This window comes from Triturus cristatus, chromosome 7, assembly GCF_964204655.1.
Source record: "Triturus cristatus chromosome 7, aTriCri1.1, whole genome shotgun sequence".
Classification (NCBI taxonomy): domain Eukaryota; kingdom Metazoa; phylum Chordata; class Amphibia; order Caudata; family Salamandridae; genus Triturus; species Triturus cristatus.
This window is the reverse complement of record NC_140590.1, coordinates 490,457,119-490,480,966: the sequence shown is the minus strand read 5'-3', so window position 1 is coordinate 490,480,966 and position 23,848 is coordinate 490,457,119. Positions and strand designations below refer to the sequence as shown.

At 53.1% G+C, this 23,848-nt stretch overlaps 1 protein-coding gene across 4 annotated transcripts in view; it reads right to left on the bottom strand.

Moving 5' to 3' along the window:
* The window catches only part of MYH10 (myosin heavy chain 10), a 1,171,079-nt gene that overhangs the window by 400,113 nt on the left and 747,118 nt on the right, over positions 1-23,848 (bottom strand). For all 4 annotated transcript variants that reach the window (XM_085616842.1, XM_085616841.1, XM_085616843.1 and 1 more), the window contains one exon: positions 10,586-10,792. In XM_085616842.1, the coding sequence (XP_085472968.1) occupies positions 10,586-10,792 (207 nt within the window). The remainder of the gene's footprint in view (positions 1-10,585; positions 10,793-23,848) is intronic.

The following is a 23,848-nucleotide window of genomic DNA, read 5'->3' as shown; positions in this document are numbered from 1 at the left end:
TTGTGGCCAAAACACATCATTACCTCTGAACAAACAAATGAACAAGTTACTTACCTTCGGTAACAATATATCTGTAAGAGACATAGATTAGTTATAGATTCCTTACCTGAAGAATTATGCCCAGGCGTCAGACTGGATGCAGAGAATTTCTTCGTCTGCAGTACCCCTGCTCGTTGAAAGGTGGCATCGGTCGACTCCGCGTTCGTCGTTAGCGTCATGGTCGCCGGAATGACGTCACGGTATCTACTTAGACACCGCCCTCGTCCGCTGACGTCAGTTCATTTACACAACATTCCACGCCAGAAGCGCAGAGCCATGCAAGACACTGGCCACTGGTGCACAAAACTAGGGTCCTGAAAGGAAGTCCTTAACCCTAGAAGTCAGTTCGCAGAATAGGGAGTATGGGTGGGGCAGAAACGAATCTTTAACTAATCTATGTCTCTTACAGATATACCATTACCGAAGGCAAGTAACTGAAAGAGACAATTAGTTCTAGATTCCTTACCTGTAGAATAGAACCCACTGCGGCGCCGGGGCCGGAGCCGCCGGCAGAGGTCCCTGCAGCGCCGGGGCCGGTGGCGGCAAGGGAAGGCCCTCAACTGGGACCGTGGGGCCTGAAGGCGCGCTGGCGGGAGCCCGAGGCCTGAAGAGGCGGTCCATGGCTGCAAGAAAATCTTGCACCTGGGCAGGAGTCGCCGACGAACCCGGATAAGGTGGGTAGGCCGCGGGACTCACAGGCTCCAAAGGAGCCGCGTGGTGGTATCCCCGGCCCCCTCGTCCGCATTTGGAGACCTACGGGGGGGGGGGACGTCGGAGAATGAAAACGCCTTTCCGACTTCTTATGACGTCTCCTACCCGATTCCAAGTGTGAAGACTTCGACCCGGAGGAGCGATGATGATGGCTCCGCGATCGACCACTGGACATCGAACGGCGCAGAGACGACTGCCGGGCCTCCAGCAGCTTACGGGACCGCTACCGTAAGGCCTTCGGAGCCATAGCCAGACAATCTGAACATGACCGGGAGTCATGGTCGCGCTCCAGACTGAAGAGATAGACGCCATGGGTGTCGGCCACTGGCATCGTACGGCGACAGGCCCTGCATGATTTAAACCCAGGCATCCCTACGTGGCACCAGGAGTCAAAGACTCAAAAGAAAAAGGGGAGAAAAAAGTCTCAAAAGTATAGTCAAAAAGTGACTGGGGTACGTGCTCTAACCGGATCTGCGCTTGCTGGCGCGGAAAAAGAAAGAACGGACGTCAGCACGCATGGGTGGCGCCAAAGTAGTCTCCTTAACGTCATCTCGGTGCCTACAACGCCAGCGACGGACACAGAACCGCACAACGCCACCTTCTGACGCGCAGGGGTACTGCTGACGAAAACTTTCCGGATCCAGTCTGACGCCTGGGGATATTCTACGGTAAGGAATCTATCACTAACGTGTCTCTTTCAGATGAAGAAGCGCAAGATGGTCCCCCGACATGCGGTGGTATTGAGGTGGCATGGCTGGAGGGGAAGTCTCGAAGGGAAGGGAGTAGCCCCTTCGGACAATTTGCAGCACCCACTTGTCCGAAGTGTTGTTGCGCCAGTGAGGGAGATGATGGCGACTTCTGCCACCCACTGGCGTCTGATGGGTCTGAAAGGTCGGACTAGGAAGGCTTGGCATTGGATGCTGCAGGGGTGGAGGTGGACTGACCCGCCCGCTGGCCCCCTGAACCGCCTCGACGGTTCCCACGTCCGCGCTGTTTTTGCTGCGCTGGCCTGTGGCCCTGAGAACGTAGTGGGGCATCCCTTACATGGCCATGAAAGGAGGGAAAGGCAGAAGGCGGAGGAGGCCTAATGGCCGACAGGCCCCAGGACTTGGCCGTAGCCCATGAGTCCTTAAAGCGCTCCAACGCACTATCTGCCTTATTGCCAAAAAGGCGAATGCCATCAAAGGGCAATTCCATCAGAGTGTTCTGGACATCCCCCGAAAAGCCAGTTGTTCTCAGCCAGGCATGGCGTCTAAGCTCCACCATCGTGGAAGTCGCCCTGCTCAGCGAGTCGGCGGTGTCAAGCCCACAACAGATGGTGAACCTAGCTGCATCTCTCCCAGCAGCAATACCTTGGGCGAGTGCTGTCTTCGGGACAGCTAGGCAGCACCTGCGCAACCGTGTCCCACACAGAGTGTGAATAACGGTCCAAGAGGCATGCGGTGTTCACCAACCGCAGCCCTAAGCTGGCAGATGAAAACAGCTTCTTGCCAAGCTGCTCCAGCTTCTTGAATTCCCTATCTGGAGGTGCGGAAGGGGACGCGCTCTGGGAAGCAGAGGCTTGGACAACCAAGCTCTCAGGAGTGGGGTGTTGGAGAGAGGAAGAGGAGGTCGCCCAGAGCCGGGCGATGGCGTCCGGCCACGTTCCTGTCCACAGGAGCCCCTGTGTTGGGCCTGGACCAGGTGCCATAAGAACGTCAGACAGTGCTTCATTAAAGGGCAGCAAGTGCTCCGAAGAGGTCGCCGCCAGCAGGAGCACTTGTGTCAGGAGGTTAGTCCTGACGGCCACTGTAGGGAGTTCGTAGTGGAGGGCCTCGGCCGCCCTACGCAACACCACTGCGTAACTGGCTCTGTCCTATGTGGCCATGGTAGGAGGAGACTGCATGCCAAGGTCAAGTGAGGTGTCAAGACCACTGGCATCCCCCAAATCCCCTGCCCAGTCCGGGTCATAAGCACACTCTTGTGCGAGAGGGTCCTCAGACCCCTCCCAGTCCTCCCCTTCCTCCGAAGTCTGTGGAACAGGCTGAAAATATGGAGGATGGACATAGGGAAAAAATGGTCCCATCGGCGTAGGAATCTGCGCCGAGCGGCGTCGATCCGGAACCGTGTCCGGTTCAGGGCTGAAACTGGGGATGACGTAGTCCCGAGGAATGGGCGACATCGGAGGTGATGCAGGTGGGGTCGACGTCGGTGGAGGCGTAATCAGGTCAACCGGCGTACGATCCCGGATCCCAGGGGGTCCTGCGGCGCGGGAGCCGGTGCCACCGGCAACACCGGGGCCGGAGCCGCCGGCGATAAAAGGACAGAACCACCAGTCGGGCCCGCGGGGCCCAAAGGCTCACCGGCAGGGCCAGATGGCCCAAAGAGTCGGCCATGGCAGCAAGAAACTCTTGCACCTGGACAGACGCCGCCGACGGACCCGGGATGGTCGTGTAGGCTGGCGGTGATGTCGCAGGCTCCGCGGGAGTGGCACCACCTGCACCCTCAGCCACATCGCGCGATGGGCGAGGGGAAGTTGAGGAGTGACAACGCTTCTTCGGCTTCATTTTGGAATGCTTCGACTTACCTGACCTCGAGTGCGAAGACTTAGATCCAGAAGAATGATGGTGACGGCTCTGCGACCGATCCTTCGACCTCCCTTGAGCGGCGCGGAGCCGACTGCCGTACTTCCAGCAACTTTCGGGGCCGCTCCCGCAAAGACTTCGGCGTCACGGCCCGGCAGTCCGGGCATGACTTGGAGTCATGGTCGTGCCCCAGGCAGTAGAGACACACGCGGTGTGGGTCCGTCACCGACATCATGTGGTGACAGTCCCCACAGTTCTTAAACAGGGGCATCCCTACGACACCAGGAGTCGATCGACTCGAGAAAAAATGAGACAAAAGGCCTTGGAAAAACTAAGTCAAAAAATGACTCGGGGTACTTGCCCTTCCCGGATCTGCGCTTGCTGGCGCGGAAAAAGAAAGAACTGCGTCAGCACACGTTGCCTGTATTAACAGCACGAAATGAAAGGCATCGGATCATCCTCAAAGCAAAAGGTGGAGATATAAACAACAATTGGAAAATAGGAAAATTATGACTAAAAACCGAATATAGCCATAGAAATAAAGGTTGAATGAAAGGATGGGGCTAATGCCGGAATACATAGAACGGAAACACATGGCACTGATAGATAATGGCGTTGTAAAAATTGTCACGGTCTCCAGTCGTGAAGCCCATTAAATTTGACTAACCTCGCAAAATAGGTCACAAAATGGGATATCTTGTACCTACAGATAATGAATATAATCGTGACATAGAACAATTTGAATAAATGAGAATATAGATGTGTTTCTGGGCATATGATCGTAAATGTATGAGAAATAGCAATCATAGGTATAACTGGGAGCAGTAACTATATTTATCTGTTCTAGGAATAAGATTAACTGTGGTGGGAGACAGAATCATGTGGTCTTGATAAAGATGGTACTATCACTTTGAAACCATCGAAACGCGTCGACGCTGTGGATAAGCACAATCAAAGAACAAATACAGACTACGTATATACAGATTTACGAATGTATAATGTGCTGTATCTTTAGAAATTGAATCTGATGTGCACTCGTAAAGAGGAGTATTTGAATCTTACAATTTGTGTCTGTCTCCACATTATGCTGGTCATAATTGTGTTACATAGTTTTATATGATTGAAATTGAACTGTTATGTACTTTATGAGGTTTTTAACAATTTGATGTACTATGAAATGTTAAATGAATTTGTATGATCTATAATGATAAATATGTTTTTTAAATAAAGAAAAATTTCCCATAGAGAACCCCCTTTCTGACATAATATTTTATGCTCTCTTAATTGTTGGAGCAAGGGAACATTCTCTTCTCTCGCGTCTAAGTAGCTCCAGCGACGTCATCCCGGCGCCAACTACGCACGTGGAGCCGCACGACGACGCCTACCGACGCGCAGTGGTACTGCTGACGAAAACTTTCCGGATCCAGTCTGACGTCTGGGGTAATTCTAAGGTAAGGAATCTATCACTACGTGTTTCTTTCAGAAGCATCTTTCACCACTGTGGACTCTGGTTGGGGAAGGGAGAGGGATCTGCCATTGACCCAATCCTGGTTCGTTAGCCACCACTGCAACTGTCGTGCAGTGCCCTCCGAGATTTAAACGCAATAGGACAGATTCCCCTGATGCTGTGCCCACTGGAACTTCAGGTCCTTCTGCAGAGCCCGCATATGCCACCTGGCATGATCTACTAGTAGGATGCAGGAGGCCATGAGGCCCAGCCGCCTCAGGGTCATTCTGACCGAAACCTGGGATAGAGGCTGAAAGATCGGAATCATAGCCCGAATATCCTGGACGTGCTGCTCGGGAGGATTAGCCCGAACCTGTGTCGTGTCCAGAACTGCTCCGATGAAAAGGAGCTTCTGAGAGGGAATCAGGTGTGACTTTGGCATATTGATGGTGAACCCCAGCGAATTCAGGAGGTCGGCCGTAGAGGTGGGAAACGACAGCCTGGGGCGAGGCCGCCTTCAACAGCCAGTTGTCGAAATAGGGGAAGACTGGAACCCCTGATCTGCGCAGATGAGCTGCGACCACCGCCATCCCTTTCGTTAACACTCTAGGGAGGCTGGTAAGGCCAAAGAGGAACATGGTAAACTGAAAGTGCTCGTGGCCTACCGTGCACTGCAGGTAATGCCGGTGGGCCGGCAGAACGAGGATGTGAAAGTAAGCATCCTGCAAGTCCAACGCTACCATCCAGTCTCCAGGGTCGCGGGCAGACAGGACCTGAGCTAGTGTCAAATTGTGAACTTCTCCTTCTGGAGGAAGCATTTGACGTTCCTGAGATCCAAGATAGGAAGCAGGCCTTTGTTCTTCTTGGGCGCCAAAAAGTAGTGGGAATAGCAAAAACGACCTACTACTGGGGAAGGAACTAGTTCGATGGCTCTCTTGGCCAAGAGAGCTGTAACTTCCTGTTGGAGAAGGGCCAGATCCTCCAACATGTGATGGTGCTGAGGTGACATGGATAGAGGGGCAGCCTCGAAGGGGAGGGAGTAGCCCCTTCAGAGTATCTGCAAAAACCACCTGTCCGACATGATGGTACACCAGTGGGGGAGGAGATGGCGAATCCTACCGCCCACTGGCGTTTGGTGGCCCTGAAAGGTCAGACTAGGAGGGTTTGGAGGCTGCTGCAGAGGGGGTGCTGGTGGACTGGCCTGCTCACTGGCCCCCAGACCCACGACGGTGGGTCCGACGTCCCCGGCCGCATAGAGGCTGGACAGTTTGCACCGGACTGTGGCTCTGGGTGGAACGTGGCGGCGCACCCTTTCCGTAGCCACGAAAGGGGACAAAAGCAGACTGCCCAAGGCGGGTGGTAGAGAGGCCCAAGGACTTGACCGTAGCCCGGGAGTCCATGAAGCGCTCCAGCGCGTTGCCACTTTGTCGGAGACGGCCAGCAAAAGGCATGTCCAGCAAGGTAGCCTGTACAACCCCAGAAAAACCAGTCGACCTCAGCCAGGAGTAGTGTCGAAATGCTACTGACATTGAAATCGTCCTGCTTAGCGGTGTCCAGTCTACATCTGATGGTAAACTTGGCTGCGTCTCTCCCCATGGCGAATGCACGGGAGAGCATGGCCCGGGCCTCCTCCGGGCACTGTAGCAGCACCTGCGCTACTGTATCCCACACAGAGTGGGTGTAACAGCCCAACAAAAATGCTGTGTTTACCAACCGCAGTCCCAATCTGGAGAAAGAAAACATCTTCTTCCCAAGATGGTCCAGCTTTTTGGATTCCCTATCAGGTGGTGCGTTAGGGAATGCACCTTTGGACGTAGAGTCTTGGACCACCAAGCTCTCAGGGGTAGCCTGTTGGGAGAGGCAGGAGGGGTCGACCGGAGCCAGGCGGTGGTGTTGGGTAATCATCCTATCCACAGGAGCCCCTGAGTTGGGCTTGGACCAGGTGCCCAAAAGGATGTCAGTAAGGACTTCATTGAAAGGCAGTAGGGGCTCCGGACAGGCCGTTGTGGTTGAAGCACCTCTGTCAGAAAATTCGTCCACCATAGGTAGCTCGAGGTTGAGGGCCTCAGTCGCCCTATGCAACACCAGTGCATATGAAGCACCCTCCTCCGTAGCCACGGTAGGAGGAGACTGCATGCCAAGGTCTGGGGAGGTCTCCAGACCCCTGGCTTCCCACAACTCCTCTCTCCAGTCCGGTTCATCCAACTGGTCAGCTTAAGGGTCTACAGAACCCTCCTAGTCCTCCTCACCCTCCTCTGGTTGTCAATCTGGCCTGTAGGAAACACCAGGGTAGAACAGAGGTACAAAAGTACCGCTCACCTCCGGATCTGGCGACGGTTGATGTCGGTCCGGCTCTGTGTCCCAATCATCGTAGAGGCCGATGTCGACGCCGACTGGGGACACAACCCGCGTTGGGTGTGAACGTAGTACAGGTGGGATTGGTGCCAGGGGAGGTGTTAGAAGGTCGTCCGATCTGGATCCAGGCCTGGATCCAAGAGAACCCTGCTGGGCCCGAAGGCGCGCCGACGGAGTCGGGCTTTCCAAAGATGGCATGCATCGCATGAAGAAACTCCTAAGCTGGGCTGGGGTCGCTCCGGGTCCCGGAAAGGGAGGAAAACTTGGAGTCGACCCTTCAGGCTCCGCACGCAGAGCCGTGAAACGGGAACCGTCCACATCCCGTGTCGACCAACGGACAGGGAGAAGTCGAGGAGCGACGATGCTTCTTCGACTTCTTCTTGTGCTTCGACTTACCTGAGGAGTGCGAACACTTCGATGACAAGTGGTGGTGACTCCGCGACCGGTCCCTCGACCTCTCACATGACGGAACCTCAAGCGGAGTGGGACTGCTCCTGCAAAGACTTTGGATTCATGGTTCGGCAGTCGGAGCACGACTTGGGATCATAGTTGCGTTCCAGGCACCACAGGCATAGGCAGTAGGGGTCCATAACTGACATCAGCTTGCGACAGGTGTTGCAAGCCTTGAAGCCGGGCGGAGGACTACTAGACATCACTGCGTGCACCAGGAGTTGATATCTAAAATGGCATAAAAAAAATCGCAAAAAAGTCAGTCAAAAAGTGACTGGCGGTACCGCTCTTTCCGGATCTGCGCTGGCTGGCGTGGAAAAAGAAAGAACTGACGTCAGCGTGCGAGGTTGGCATCTAAGTAGATACCGCGACGTCATTTCGGCAACCACGACGCCAACGACGAACGCGGAGTCGACCGACGCCACCTTTCAACGCGCAGGGGTAATTCTACACGTAGAGAATCTATAACTAATTGTCTCTTTCAGATAGGTTGGTACAACTGCCTTACACCCCCTTGCTCCTTTTTCTGGTGATTATTCTAGCTGCAGATTCCTCAACCCTGTGAATATGCCCCAGGCGTCTGACTAGATCCGGAAAATTAAAACCAGTACTCATGTGCGCTGGCAGGTGGGGTGCTGCAGCTCAGGACGTGACGAGCTAAGCTGCATATGAGAGCCACCCATGCAAGCTAACGTCAGGTGTTTTCTTAGAATATTTGCACCCTCAGACGCACAGCCTATTGACAGATTGGCATGACTAGTGTGTAGATCTCTAAATTGGGATAATTCTAGATGGAAAAAGAGCCAGTTTCACAGAGAGGGGAAGAGAGAAGGTAAGCGCGAAGGTGAGTAACTTGTTCTTCTGATGGATACTTCTAATGGCAGATTCCTTATCTTGTGAATGGATACTTTAAAAGAACCTCCCCAGGTTGTGGGTCCGAACTGGTTCAGACCAAAAAGTCCTGCAGGACAGACGGGCAAAATACCCCTTTCGACAGAGCTGGCTATTGAGGCAGTATTTTTTCGTGAATGTGTGTACTGAAGCCCACACTGCCGCTTGATAAATATCCATGACAGGCACACCCCATGCAGTGGTAGTAGCTTTGGCTCTGGTAGAAGGAGCCAGTAAGCCTTCTAGAGGCTGCTTTTCAGCCAATGCTTAGAAAATCTTAATGGAGAGAACAATCCATCGGGCTATGATCCAACTGTGAACTGCCCTGCTCTTCTTTGTACCCAGGAATACCACAAACACCCCCCCCCCACCTGATATTCTTTTGTACAATCTGTATAAAAGCTTAGTGCTCTATTAGAGTTCAAACAATGAAGCCTCTTATTTTCCTTAGAAGGATGAGGGGGAGCAAAGAATGCCAAAGGGTGATAGCTTGCCTGACATGAAATAGAGTGACCACTTTTGACAGAAAGCAAGTCCTTAACACTAACTTACATGGGAATTATGTTGTATGAGCTCCAATTCCCAAACGTCCAGACACAGAGTTCTTGACACTGGCAAAAAGACTGACCAGGGCTTCCCCCACTGATGGAAGATACCCTGCACCATTTGCCATTTGTGGTCCGCTAAGCAGCAGCGGCAGAGTTCAGCTGCACTGGTGTTAGAAGATCCCACCAGGTGGTTTACCACCAGAGAAACTACCCGGCGGTCCGGCTCCTTCTAGCGGCACTGAGTCTCTTGACAAAGGAGTCAAGATCCCACATCACTCCGCTTGTTGCAGTACTATATGGCTGTGGTGTTACATCCATCAGCATTTGCACCAGTCTTCATCTGATGGTAGGCAGGAAGGCCTTCAATCAACTTCAACTCAAACAAACTGATCAGGAATTGAGCTTCCACTGTAGATCAGACACATCTGATCTCCATCTCTCCCAGACGGCTTCCTTATCCTAGAAGTGATGCATCCATAACCACTGTCAAATCTGGGAGGGGTAAAGAAGGGGGCCACCACTACAGGTCTTGTACAATCTTCTTCGAAACCTGGATAAATCTGGCAGATTGCCCTGGTGCCGTGCCCACTGGCAATTCAGGGCCCATTGCAGAGCTAGCATTTGCCATCTGTGTAGGACAGTGCCCTTTTGTTCATGGCCACTCCCACTTTTTCCCACTGGTACTTATGTTTTACATACGATGTGCACTGGTTCCCTGCTAACCAGTCCCCAGGGCCAGTACTCTTTCCATAAAAACAAGCTAAAATGGTCTAATTGTACTACAATCGGCACACACTTTAGCACCACTGCAAGTCCCCAGTAAATGGTACCCCTAGTACTTAGGCACTAAGGGCTAAAGCATGTATTATGCCACCCTAAGGGACCCCCATACAAACATTATAAAGGCTGCCATTGCAGGCTGCGTAGCATGGTGCAAACCATGTGTGAAAAAATGACATGGCGCGCTCACAGTTAAACTGTCACTGTTACACATTAAAAAAGTTAACACCAGCAGCTCACACCATTATAGCTTTGGGTGGACTTCAATAGTTTGAATTGTCACACTTGTCAGGATGCCATGGCTAGTAGTTGTGTTGGTACGGTCACTGACAGCAGCAACAGGCGGTGCAGACTTTAGTGGCATACCGAAAAGGGCCCTAGCACTTCCTTTTTTACAAATTAATAACTGTACCAGATAGATAGTTGGAGAGCCAGAAGTAAGAGTAACTGGTAATCTCTGAGCAGTAACAAACTGTTAACAGCTGTACATTTATAGCCTCACTCTACTGCCATTTAGTTTTAGGTTTGGAATATTACAACTTATGTTTCTTCAAAGTCTAGTTCTGGTTTCAAATGTGTGACTTGTGAATCTTAAATATGTTCAATTAAACCGACACGACACAGGCTCCATTTAAGATTAGTTGTTCTGCAGTCAGGCAGAAATTCTTGCAAAAATACCAAATGCTATACTTAGATGCTACAATTTGATAGCTCACAATTCCAATTCCAAGGAAGCACCTGCATGATTGGTATTTACATAGTTAAGCAAGTGTAAAGATCAACCCAAATTAAAAACAAACCTGAATATGGGTCTGCATCTTTTTCTTTTCATTTTGAAGCCCTTGGTTCCGTTCTTCCTCCTCTTCAACCCGGGACTCTAGATCATGCAGTATCTCCTCCAGTTCTTGCTTTTTGGCTGCAAGGCGGGCTCTCATCTCTTCTGCTTCTGCAAACAGCTCTGTTTCTGCCTGCAGTTGTTCAGCCAGAATGTTCTTCTCCTCTATAAGCTTTAAGGTGGGAAAAGAAAAGATAGTATTTCAATCAAGAATTCACATAACAGAAAAAACACACAGACTAGCAAACATGCAATGTGTGAATATATACAAGGATAGTACAATAATTCTAGCTCCTTCTCAGAAAGGGAACTCCAATGAAAAAAATCAATCATTCAAAATAGCTAAAAAAAATCCACCATAACCAACACTCAAACAAAGTCCAAATATTAAGTAAATCATAAATAATCAAAGCCCACAGATCCATAATCCAGTAGAACAAGTTACTTACTTTCGGTAAAGATATATCTGTAAGAAACATTAGTTAGTGTTAGATTCCTTACCTTATAATATCCCCAGGCGTCAGACTGGACCCGGAAAGTTTTCACTAGCAGTACCTCTGCGCGTCAGTAGATGGCGTCGTGCGGCTCCGCGTCCGTCGCTGGCGCCGTATGCGCCAAGATGACGTCACGGAGACTATTTAGGCACCACCCATGCGCGCTGACATCAGTTCTGTACACGACTTTCCGCGCCAGGAATGCAGAGCCATGCCAGGTACTGACCCCTAGTGCATAAAACTAGGGCCCTAAAAGGGATGACCTTAACCCTAGAAATCGCCCTGCTGGGCCAGAGAAAGGAGGAACAGAAGAACTTCTGAAAGAGGGGCAGAAAGGGGATCCACAGCCTTCGCTGTGCACCATGCCACAAATTTATTCCACCTGCAGGCGCAAACCATTATAGTGGAGGGACGCCTGGCTGCCAAGATAACATCACAGACTTCGGCAGGAAGGTCAAAAGCTGTCAACTGTCGCCGCTCAATCTCCACTCATGGAGGTGGAGGCTGGACAGGTTCGGGTGAAGGACCGTCCCCTGCTGTTGCGACAGAAGATCCTCCCGAAGAGGCAGCCGGATCGGAGGACAGATTGCCAGACTGAGTAGCTCGGGATACCATACTCTTCTTGCCCAATCCGGACCACAAGGATGACTTGGGCCCGGTCGCGCTGATCTTCTTCAGCACTCTGGGCAAAAGTGGTGTAGGCGGAAAGGCATACAACAGACCGCAACTCCACTCGCGACGAAAAGCATCTCCGAGCGAGTGCTGCCTTGGAAATTCCAACGCGCATAATTGATGACACTGCGCGTTCTCTTAGGTGGCAAATAGATTTAACCAAGGCTCTCCCCACTGCAGAAAGAGACCTTGCATCACGTCCGAGGCCTGACGCCATTCGTGATCCAACATGCATCTGCGGCTGAGTTTATCCGCCCTGGCGTTCAGAGAGCCTGCCAGGTGTTGAACCACCAGAGACATGCCCTGATGTTCCAGCCATGTCGAGAGGTGCAGAGCTTCCTCAGATAGGGTCCACGACCCCACCCGCCCTGTTTGTTCCAATACCACACGGCGGTGGTGTTGTCTGTGAACACCTGCACTACCTGTCCCCGGACAGAGGGAAGGAAGGCTTTCAGAGCAAGTTGGATCGCCCGCAGCTCCAGAAGGTTGATATGGAGCCGGGACTGCCCCTGATCTCCGCCTCTCCCATGTGGCCACCCCATCCCAGGAGGGACGCATACGTCACCACTGTGAACTCTGGTTGGGGAAGGGAGAGGGATCTGCCATTGACCCAATCGCGATTCATGACCCACCACTGCAACTGACGTGCAGTGCCCTCCGAGATCTGGACGTGATTGGACAGGTTGCCCTGATGCTGTGCCAACTGAAACTTTAGGTCCCACTGCAGTGTCCGCATATGCCATCTGGCATGTTGCACTTGCAGGATGCCATCAGGCCCAGGACCTGGAGGGTCATCCTGACCGAAAACCGGGATAGAGGCTGAAAGATCGGAATCATAGCCTGAATATCCCAGATTCGCTGTTCGGGAGGATAGACCCGAAACTGCGCCGAATCCAGAACCGCTCCGATGAATTGGAGTTTCTGAGAGTCTCTGAGAGGGACTCAGGTGCGACTTCAGCACATTGATCGAAAACCCCAGCAAATGCAGGAGGTCGGCCGTAGTCTGGAGGAGGGAGACGACCGTTTGGAGCGAGCCCGCCTTCAACAACCAGTAGTCTAGATAGGGGAAGACTGCGCAGATGAGCTGCGACCACCGCCATCACTTTTGAGAACACCCAAGGGGTGCTGGTAAGGCCAAAGGGGAGCACGGTAAACTGAAAGTGCTCGTGGCTCACCATGAACCGCAGGTAATGCCGGTGGGCCGGCAGGACGGGAACAAGAAAGATGCGTCCAACGCTACCATCCAGTCTCCTGTATCGAGAGCAGACAAGACCTGAGTCAAAGTCAACATCTTAAACTTCTCAATCCGGGGGGGGCGTGGCCTAGCTTCGAGGCAAGATGGACGTGTAGTGCCTCGGCTCCGCCGATAACCTCCTCCCAAGTCATCATCCTGTCACTAATCCTGATATTTTGCACTGTACCTGGCTGCGCGACGACCGGCGGTCCCTGCTCCTGCTTGCTGGTGCCCCGGAGCTGCCTCCGCTCCAGAGCTACGGCTCCCGTCATTTTGGGCCCAGGAGAGTTCCCGAGGCCGGGGACCACAGTTTGACTGCCATCGGCTCGACGCGGCAGGGAGGACGGCCGCGAGCTACCGGAAGTCGCCGGAGTCACATCGAGAGGACGACGGAGTTGGGACATCTGCCCTGCGATCTCCGCCGGAGGGTGGGGGACGCGCCCTGCATTGCTCCTCGGCGCCCCCCCACAACACCACCGACACACACCGGGAGTGCTTTGGCGGAGCCACGTGTGCCTTCGGGAGAGTCTGCTGACCCCCCCTCCTGTGTCGTGGAGCCTCTCCGGGGCTGACTTGGGGCTGCCGGGGTGTCGCTGGGGCGGAAGCTTCCACCCCCCCCCCCCACTGGTGGAGAGCCTGGCTCCGAGGCTTGGAGGCTGCTGGTGATCGCCGGAGTGGGAGCGCTCTTCGAGGTACGAAGGTCTGCTGGCCCCAAGAAAAAGGTACGGTGGGGGGCGCGCCTGGAGGGGGGTGTCGGACTTAAACGCTCCCTCCTTGTGCTGCCTTTCTACAGGGGACGGTGCGCCCGTGTTTCCTGCATCGGTGAGATCGGCGGCGAGCCTTTGATCTTGACTCTGGGCGACGCAGCTCCCTTGGGGCCCTGGCATCTCCGCCCGCAGTGACCCCCTGTTACCGCTGAAGCCCGCACTTCGAGTTAATAACGACTGCAAGGAGGGCACACCCTATCATCCTGAGCAATCTCTGACTAGACCCCACTTGTGTGTGCTGCGAAGCGGGGGCTCTCTTGGTGGGGGGGTAAGCCACGGAGGACCGGATTGCCCATCGGGGAGCGCCGGACATCGATCGCGGCCAAATTTTTCGCCGCAATACCCACGGGCAGGGCTCGCAGTGGCACCCCTGGAAGCACGTCTACTAGCCCCGCTCGAGTTGGGCGCCGCCCTGGTGCAGCACTTCCTGCCCACCTCCGTTGACCTAGCTGGGAGCCACACGATGCCTAACGCTAAGGGAGCCAGGGCCTCCCAACAAAGTAAACTGGATCGATACACATGTGCCTGATAGGGGGGCGCAGGGAGACGTGCGCGGAGCAGACCCCCTCGGAGCCCACGATGGGGGACCTCATGGTCGCCATACATGGCATTCGTACATCTATAGACACACTCTCCTCTGAGATGACACTAATCAGGGCTGACCTCGCCAACTATCGGGAGAAAGTGCAGCAACTTGAGACCACCACTGAGGTGCTGGTGGGCGACACCTCACGGCTTCAAACTGAAGTCGCGGAGCTGCAGGCCTTCCGCAAAGCTGCGGAGGATAAACTTGACGACTATGAGGGAAGGATGAGGCGCAATAACGTACGCGTACTAGGGGTGCCTGAAAAACTGGAGGGCCCGGCCGTTGACCTTTTCATTGAAGACCTAATCAAGACTCACCTACAGCCTAAGGGACTATCCAAGTTCTTTGTCGTCGAGAGGGCGCATAGAGTACCAGGGGGCCGCCCGAAGCTGGGAGCTCTGCCTCGCCCAATCCTGGCCCGTCTGCTGAATTTTCGGGATAGAGACATCATCCTTCAGACTGCCAGGGTTGCCCCCCCGCTCCGCTTGGACAATGCCACCATCACCTTTTTCCCTGACTTTACCTGCGGGGTGCAGATGCGTAGGCGCACGTTCCAGGAGGTCAAAAAACGCTTGCGAGCCAGGGAACTGAAATACGCCATGCTCTTCCCTGCACGGTTGCGTGTGGAAGTGGAGGGGAAAACACATTTTTTCGACCAACCGGAGGCCGCCTCAGATTGGCTGGATAGCCGGGGGGACCTTCGGGCAGTGCCCCCTCAACCGGCTGATCCGTGGGGGGTTGTGGCATTGAGACGATTATGTAATACCTGTATCCCTGTCTCCTGGTGCGGGTGGCGTCTGCATGGAGGGCTCCTCGGGGGCACCTGGGGTGGCACCGTGTACCCTTTTTGAGCCATAGTACGAACTTCCTTGGTCTGGGACTCTTGAAAAATGCTTTAAGTGAACTCACAATTGGGAGTGAGGATTGAAAGAACTGTTCAAGCCTCCCCCCACGTTCTTCCTTTAGCTGGTTTTCTTTCTTTTTCTTTCTTTTATGATGGGCGACAGGCACTCTGCATTGTTTGTTCAGCAGGGCAGTTGGAAGCCCAGAGTGCAGGGAAGCAGGGAGGGGGGGAGTTGGGAGGGATTGTTGTTTCTTTTGGTTATTATTCATGTTTGCATGATCGACGGCATGATCTCTACCGATACACCGCAAGCTTATACACTACAGACACATAAATGGGTACGCAGCGAAACAAGGAAGTTAAGATCTTGAGTTGGAACGTTAACGGCTTGGGGGACAAAATCAAGCGCAGTGTGGTGACCCAACACATTAAACGACTCTCCCCGGACATTGTCCTCCTCCAAGAAATGCACCTAATAGGCAAAAAATGTGGAGCTCTGTGCAGGTGGGGATACTCGATGGCGGCACATGCAGGCTTTACGTCTGGCTCGAGAGGTGTGGGAATCATGGTTAAAAAATCTTTTCCGCTGTCGATTGTATCCACCTTCGCGGACGATCTGGGGCGATATGTGGGTGTGACAGGCACGTGGGAGGGCCAAGATATAACCCTTCTTTCAGTTTATGCACCCCCTGGACTACAGTCAACTACACTTACTGACCTTAGTGCTTTATTACTTTCGCTACCGGTGGGGCACCTTGTCATAGGCGGGGACTTTAACTCCGTCGTTTCGGGCGAGTTGGACAGGCACCCGCCGCGGCCCCTACCCCTAACGGCACAATCGCTTTCTAACTTCTTGGACGCACTGGGGCTGGTAGACGTATGGAGAACTTACCACCCGGACAAAATACAACACACCTTTTACTCTCATGCACATCGCAGCCTCTCCCGTCTAGATTACATAATTGTCCCTGCCTCCCAGATTGCCACCGTTCACGAGATTAGGCATTTACCCAGGGGTATTTCTGATCACTCCCCCCTCTGGGTCCACATAGTCCTAGATCACACTCAGGTCGGACGTATCGCCCCCATAAACCCCTGGCACCTCAAAAACCCCAAGATAAGCAGGGATCTGATCAAGTCCATCGACAACTACTTTACAGATAATGACCATACGGTTAATTCCCCACAAACCCTCTGGGAAGCGTTTAAAACTGTGATCCGAGGGCAGGCTCTATCTCTAATAGCGGGTGCAAAGAAGGAAAGATTAAAAGAAATCTCCGATATCGAGCATAGGGTCCACAGACTTGAACATACTGTCAACTCCAACCCCACACCTGAAGCGATGCACGAACTACGACTCATTCAGGATGAGTACAGGGCTCTGGTCACGGATCGAGCTAAAATGATGGGACTAGAAAAACTGGGCCGTATATATGATTGGGGTGACAAGGCTGGGAAATTAATAGCCTGGCTTGATCGGAGAGAGCGTGCTAGTCGTCTGTTCCCTGAGCTTCGAGGGAACGATGGCGACCCTGTAACGGACCCCCAAGATATAGCTACTCAATTTGCTGCCCATTACCACACGGTTTACAGGTCAATGGCCCCTCATACACTTGAAGACTCTGTCGAACTTCTAAGGGACATCTCCCTCCCGACCCTATCGGAGGCGGACCGCCAGTTCTTAGATAGCTCCCTTTCCACTGAGGAAATTGCCCTGGCAATCCGAACACTTCGATCTGGCAAAGCTCTTGGCTCCAATGGTATCCCTATCGAGTTGTACAAGCTCCGCCCTGACAACTGGGACACTATCTCAGATCCAAGTATAACTCCAGCCTCGAGACGGGGATACTGCCCTCAGACCAGCGCCTGGCTACCATCGTCACCATATATAGGGACGGAAAGCCCAAAACGGAATGCTCCTCCTATCGGCCCATCTCCCTCCTTAACGCCGAGCCTAAAATCCTAGCTAAAGTGCTCGCTAATAGGCTGATCAAGGTTATAGGGGACCTCGTCCACCCAGACCAATCAGGCTTCATGCCCCGGCGAAATACTGCCATGAATTTGCGCAGGGTGCACGGGGTACTAGGTAGGGCCCCAACCATACGCGAGGATGCCATCGTGGCGTCCTTGGACGCCACAATGGCTTTTGACACCCTTGAGTGGCCTTACCTGTTTGCAGTGCTCGCGAAATTCGGACTTGGCCCTGTCTTTATCAGTTGGGTGCAACTTCTCTATGCTGAACCCATGGCGCAGGTGGTCGTAAACAACAAAAAATCCGCCCCCTTCGTTCTCGGTCGTGGCACCAGACAGGGTTGCCCCCTCTCCCCCCTACTATTCGCTCTTGCCCTCGAACCCCTTGCTGCGTGGATGCGCAATGACGCGGTCATTCGCGGGTTACGCTGGGCACCGGGATGGGAGGACCGTATATCTCTGTATGCGGACGATGTTCTCCTCTACCTTGCCTCCCCTAAGAGGTCCCTTATTGTGGTGTTTGACATCCTAGACATCTTTGGTCGATACTCCGGGTTCCGGATCAATTGGCAGAAGTCCCTTATATATGTCCTCAGTGGGGACACCCCGCAGCTGCCCCGGAATTGCCCGATATCAGTGGTCTCTGACGGGTTCAGCTATTTAGGCATATTTATCTCCCTGGATCCGGCACTCCGATACTCCCGTAATTTGGCCCCTCCCTTGCAACGCCTTAAAAGTGACATCGTACACTGGAAAAAACTCCCTATCTCCTTGTTGGGCAAGGCTGCATTTTTCAAAATGATGTCCTTACCACGCTTCCTCTATGCACTCCAAAACGCCGCCGACCCTGTACCTAATTCGTATTTCAGAGAGGTTGAGGGCCTACAGAGGGACCTCCTTTGGGGCGGACGGCCCCGCATATCTTTATCAAAGCTCACGCTCGGGTGGTACGATGGGGGTATTGGCTTGCCGGACATCAAAAAATATTATTGGGCAGCTCACCTTATAGCTATTAATCATGGTACATATGGCCCCCCGGACGCCCCGGGATTCCGTATGGACCGATGGTTCCTTCCCAGCGGGGCATACAATCGAGCACTGTACTCCACTCCTGGCAGGTTCCCGCTGACGGGGCCAACCAAGCACACAGTTAAGGTATGGCATACTGCTACACAATCACTGGGCTGGGCCAATAGACTGACACTACCTACCCCGCTCTGGGACTCACAAAAGCTGGGATACCTGGGTGACTCAAGAGGGTTTGACAAGTGGGACCTGATTGACATTTCCACTATCGGAGACTTATGGGCCGCAGAGGAAGTAAAGCCGTTTAGCACACTCCAGACTCAATACTCCCTTGCTGATTCTGAGTTGTTCAGATACCTTCAGGTCCGACATGCACTACAGGCCACACTGCCGAGGGGCGCCTCCTTGCCGGCCAGCTCCCCACTTGAGGACAGACTCCTTGACGGGTACTTGCCTGAACGCGCCGTTTCCCTGACGTATAGGAAAATAATTAATAACATGCGTGATCCCCTGACCCGGCTGCGGGAGAAATGGGTTGAGGACGGCATAGAATTGGATGATGAGGGATGGCAGACAGCGCTATCATCCCCTAAAACGGTAGCAATATCGGCGAGACTCCGCCTAGTGCAGCTAAAAATCCTCCACAGAATCTACATAACAGGGCCTCAATTAGTGCACATGGGGGGACACAAGGATGGGTCTTGTCGACGGGGGTGTCCGCAGCCAGGCATTTTCATGCACATCATATGGCGCTGTAGGCTAATTCAGGAATACTGGTATAAGATACATTCCATCATGAGTGAAGTCCTTGAGATTGAAATCCGACCAGAAGCCCCAAGATGCCTCCTTAATGTCTGGTAACCCACAAACCTCAATGCCTACGCCATACACTGGGTCAGGAATATCGCTCAGCACTGGGGGGCATCGCAGGCACCCACAATAATAGATTGGAAAAGGGGCCTTGATTGGTGCATGCAACGAGAAAAATCTGTGCACATTGCGAGGGGTTGCCCCCGGAAATGGTCCAAGGTCTGGACTCCCTGGAACTTATATCGAGGTGAAATATGTACCCCCCCCCCCCAAATTCACGATATGGATGTCTCCCCTTCCCCGTGACTCCAACCGTACCTTCATGTTACGTATTGATGACTCCTTGTGCTTGCCCTTGCCTATGCTGTGTTACGATGAAACTATGCCTTGAATGTCGATGTTTTTCTAATGAAAAGAGTTTAAAAAAAAAAAACTTCTCAATCCGGAGAAAGCGGTTGATGTTCCGGAGGTCCAAGATGGGACACAGACCCCCTTTGTCCTTCTTGGGGACCAGAAAGTAGTGTGAATAACAACCACTCCCTACTTCTGGCCCAGGAACGCACTCGATGGTCCCCTTGGCCAAGAGGGCTGCGACTTCCTGCTGGAGAAGTACCAAGTATTCCCCCGACATGCGGTGGTACTGAGGTGGCATGGCTGGAGGGGTGGACTGAAAGGGAAGGGAGTAACCCTTGCGGATGATCTGCAACACCCACTTGTCCGATGTGATAGCGTGCCAGTGGGGGAGGTGATGGCGGATCCTGCCACCCACTGGCGTGGGGGTGCCCCCCAAAGCGCGGATTAAAGGTTTGGAGGTAGAAGCGGCGGAGGTGGACTGACCCCCACGCTGATTCTCACACCCACCCCTGCGTAAACCGCGTCCGCGGTAGCGCTGAGGCTGGGTCTGCACAGGCTTGCTGAAGGAATGTGCCTGGGCGCCCCTGCCATGGCCACGAAAAGGAACGAAAACCAGGAGTGACTGTGCTTTTCGTGGAAAGACCTAAGGACTTGTCCGTGGCCCATGAGTCCTTAAAATGCTCCAGCGCACTGTCGGCTTTATCGTCAAACAGGCGAGTGCCATCAAAGGGCATGTCCATGAGTGAGCTTTGGACATCTGGCGAGAACCTGGTAGATCTCAACCAGGCGCGGCAACGAAGCGCCACAGTCGTAGCAATTGCTCTACCTAGTGAGTCTGCGGTGTCCAAACCACACCGAATGGCGAACTTAGCCGCATCTTTACCCTCGGCTACAGCTTGGGACAGCACAGCTTGGGTCTCCTCTGGACACTGCGGCAACACCTGTGCAACTGTATCCCACACCGCGTGGGAATAGCGGCCCAAGAGGCAGGCAGTGTTCACCGACCGCAGCCCTAAGCTGGCCGAAGAGAACAACCGCTTGTCGAACTGCTCCAGCTTCTTAGAGTCCTTATCCCGCGGAGCCATGGGAAAGGCACTCTGGGACATCGAAGCCTGGATGACCAGGCTCTCGGGCGTAAGATGAGTGGTCAGAAAGGCAGGGTCACCCGACGCCGGGCGATGACGCCTGGCGACGTTCTTATCCACAGGGGCCCCTGTGGCTGGCCGCAACCAAGTGCCCAGCAAGACGTCAGTGAGGGCGTCGTTAAATGGCAGCAGGGGCTCCGACGAAGTGGACGCCGTCTGGAACACCTCAGTGAGAAGATTAGTTTTTAGGGCCACCATAGGGACAACAAGGTTGAGGATCTCAGCCGCCCGACGGAGCACCACCGTGTAAGAAGCGCCCTCCTCCATGGTAGGCGGAGGAGAGGCAAACCCCGGGTCAGAGGAGACATCAAGGCTTCCGGCCTCCTCTAACTCGTCCACCTAGTCCTGCTCAGAGTCACACTGATGAGCAAGAGGGTCCTCAGAACCCTCCCAGTCGTCCTCAACCTCCGCCGTATGTGGTACAGACTGCGGCGGCAGGGCAGGGACCGGGGAAGGAACCGGCGCCGTGTCCCAATGCGGATCCCAGGTAGGGACAAAATTGTCTTGTAACCTGGGCAGGGGCGGAACAAATAGCACCCACTGCGGCGCCGGAGGTGGAGCCAAGGGTGGCGCTGGGGCCGGAGCCGGCAGCAGGGGACCTTGTGGCGACCTGGCCGGAGCCAGCGACGCAGGATCCTGCGGCGCCACCGACGGCTCACCAAGATCCTGACACGGGACCGCGGGGCCCAATGGCGTGCCGGCCGGTGCCCAATGCCTAAACAGGCGGTCCATGGTAGCAAGAAATTTTTTGCACCTGTGCGGGAGTCGCCGACAGACCCCGATAAGGTGAGTAGGCCGCGGGACTCCCAGGCTAGTCCGCATTCGGGGACCGACAGGGGGACGTTGGAGAGCGACAGCGCTTCTTCGACTTCCTTTTGTGTTGTCTCTTACCCGAATCCGAGGGCGAAGACTTGGGAGCCCGAGGAGCGATGATGGTGGCCCCGCAAGCGTTTTCTAGAGCGGCCCCTGGACCTGAACGCTGCTGGGACGAGTGCCGGACCTCAAGCAGCTTCCGGCGCCGCTCCCTCAAGGCCTTCGGAGCCATGGCCAGACAGTCCATACAGGACCGGGAGTCGTGGTCGCTCTTAAGGCAGTAGACACAGACATCGTGGGGGTCCGCCACCGGCATATTGCGATGGCAGGCCCCACAAGGCATCCCTACGTGCATCAGACTGAAACTTACAGGAGACAAAAGTCTCAAAAAGACAGTCAAAAAGTGACTAAGGTGCGTGCTCTAACCGGATCTGCGCTTACAGGCGCAGAAAAAGAAATAACTGACGTCAGCGCACATGGGTGGCGCCTAAGTAGTCTCCGTGACGTCATCTTGGCTCATACGACGCCAGCGACAGACGCAGAGCCGCACAACGCAACCTACTGACATGCAGAGGTACTGTTAGCGAAAACTTTCCGGATCCAGTCTGACGCCTGGGGATATTCTAAGGGAAGGAATCTAACACTAACGTGTTTCTTTCTGATGCAAAGTATTAAGCCTAGAGTTACTATGTGAGTAGGTACTATCACATTACAGCAGAATCTAGGAGTTACTGATGTACAAATTAATTACCTTTGGTAAAGCTCTTTCTGGTGCATACTCTAACTGCAGATTCCTCACCTTAATATCCCCATGCGCTAAACTGGATCTATAGAATTCATCCAGTAATACTCCCACACACCAATAGGAGGAGCCATATGGCTTTGTGGTTACTCCATACCATCCAGTAATACTCACACACCAATAGGAGGAGCCATATGGCTCTGTGGTTACTCCATACCACCATGGAACGGACACAGTAGTGCCACATATAAACAACACCTGTGTGCTGATGCCAATTTCTTGCGCCCTTCTCTTTCCGTGCCCTTAGAAGCAGAGCGTAGAACAAATTGTCGGATAAATGTGTGGATTTCTAACTAGGGACCTTTTTAGATGCTAAAGCAGCCACTTCGCAGAAGGGAGTGGGGAGAGGGCAGTGAGGAATCTGCAGTTAGATAAATTATTCATCTGAAACCAGAGGTGTGACTACCAAGGCGTGTTACACGCCCCTGGAAAAATGGTTTAACAATTGGTCTTCCCTCTTCTTCCTGAGTTTCAGCAGTCTACCTCAACAATAGGACAGACCCTCTCCCAAGTTTTTCCCATTTGCTCTTTAAAGGCCGCTTCACCTTTCAAGCTCCCCCTTTGGGCCAAGACACGTGTGGCTTCCTGTTAGGGAGAGATAACCACCTCTCGCCTATGAAGGCTGCTATTGGCTTCTTTTCTGTGAGTCGTTTGTACATCTCCCAAGGAGGACAGCACACTATCTCAAGGAGGAACCCCATGTGCAGTCATGAATAGGCACAGGGAATTTAGGGCAACAGAGTGTCAACTTTGTAAAAGTTGCACACTACAAAAAGTTACATTCATTTTGACTTGGCCATAATGTAACAAGTTGTATGATACCTTACAGTATCAACTTGAGCAGTCTCAGTCAGAAGTTAGTAGGGCTGCAATGGTAGCCTACCACTCTGCACTTGCCGATGGGGCTACTAGCTTTTTCCACAGTAAAAACGACAATTAAGCTGTAAGAGTTTTTTACTGTTGGAACACACAAAACGCATGTTCCATGTTTATAATTTACAGCACTCTTAGAGCTCGCTAGGCCTGCCTTAGTGGTGACGTATGTACATTAAAAGAGAAGACTTGGCTTTGCCATAACTTTAAATGGCAAAGTCAAGTAATCAGTTGAAAAACTACCCTTCCAGTCTGCAGTGGCAGACTAGGAGCCATGTTCCTATTTTTGGTCACATACATGGTGACAAACTCAGTGCTGCAGTTCCTGGGGTGGCTCTCCAACTTACAGGCCAGAGGTACCAACTACAAAGGACTTACAGGCAAGTTAGCTTATGCCGACTGGGTATAAGCCATTTAAATATACACAGTTTAAGGTCAGGGCACAGACTCTGAGATGTGGCTAGGAGGCCTCGGTGCTCTCTGAGTTGAACAACCAGCAGCATAAGTCCAACACTTTGGGGGTGAAGAAAGGCATCTTCTTACATGGCCCCTGTCCAGACGAAAGGGTATAAGCAACAAACTCTGTGTGAGAAAGTTCCCTCTTTCTGCATGGTTGCCCCCACTTTTGCTGAATTGTTGATGTGCTTTGACTGAGTGTGCCCTGGGCGCCTGCTAATTAGGTACCCGGGGCCTATGTTCTTTCCCTAAAACTGCATTGAAGCTCCCAATTGGCATCTCTGGCCTCAGGTCAGACCCTAGTAAATGGTACCACAGGTACCCAGGGCACTGTGACCAGAGAAGGCCTCTAAGGGCTGCAGCACTTATTGTGCCACCCTT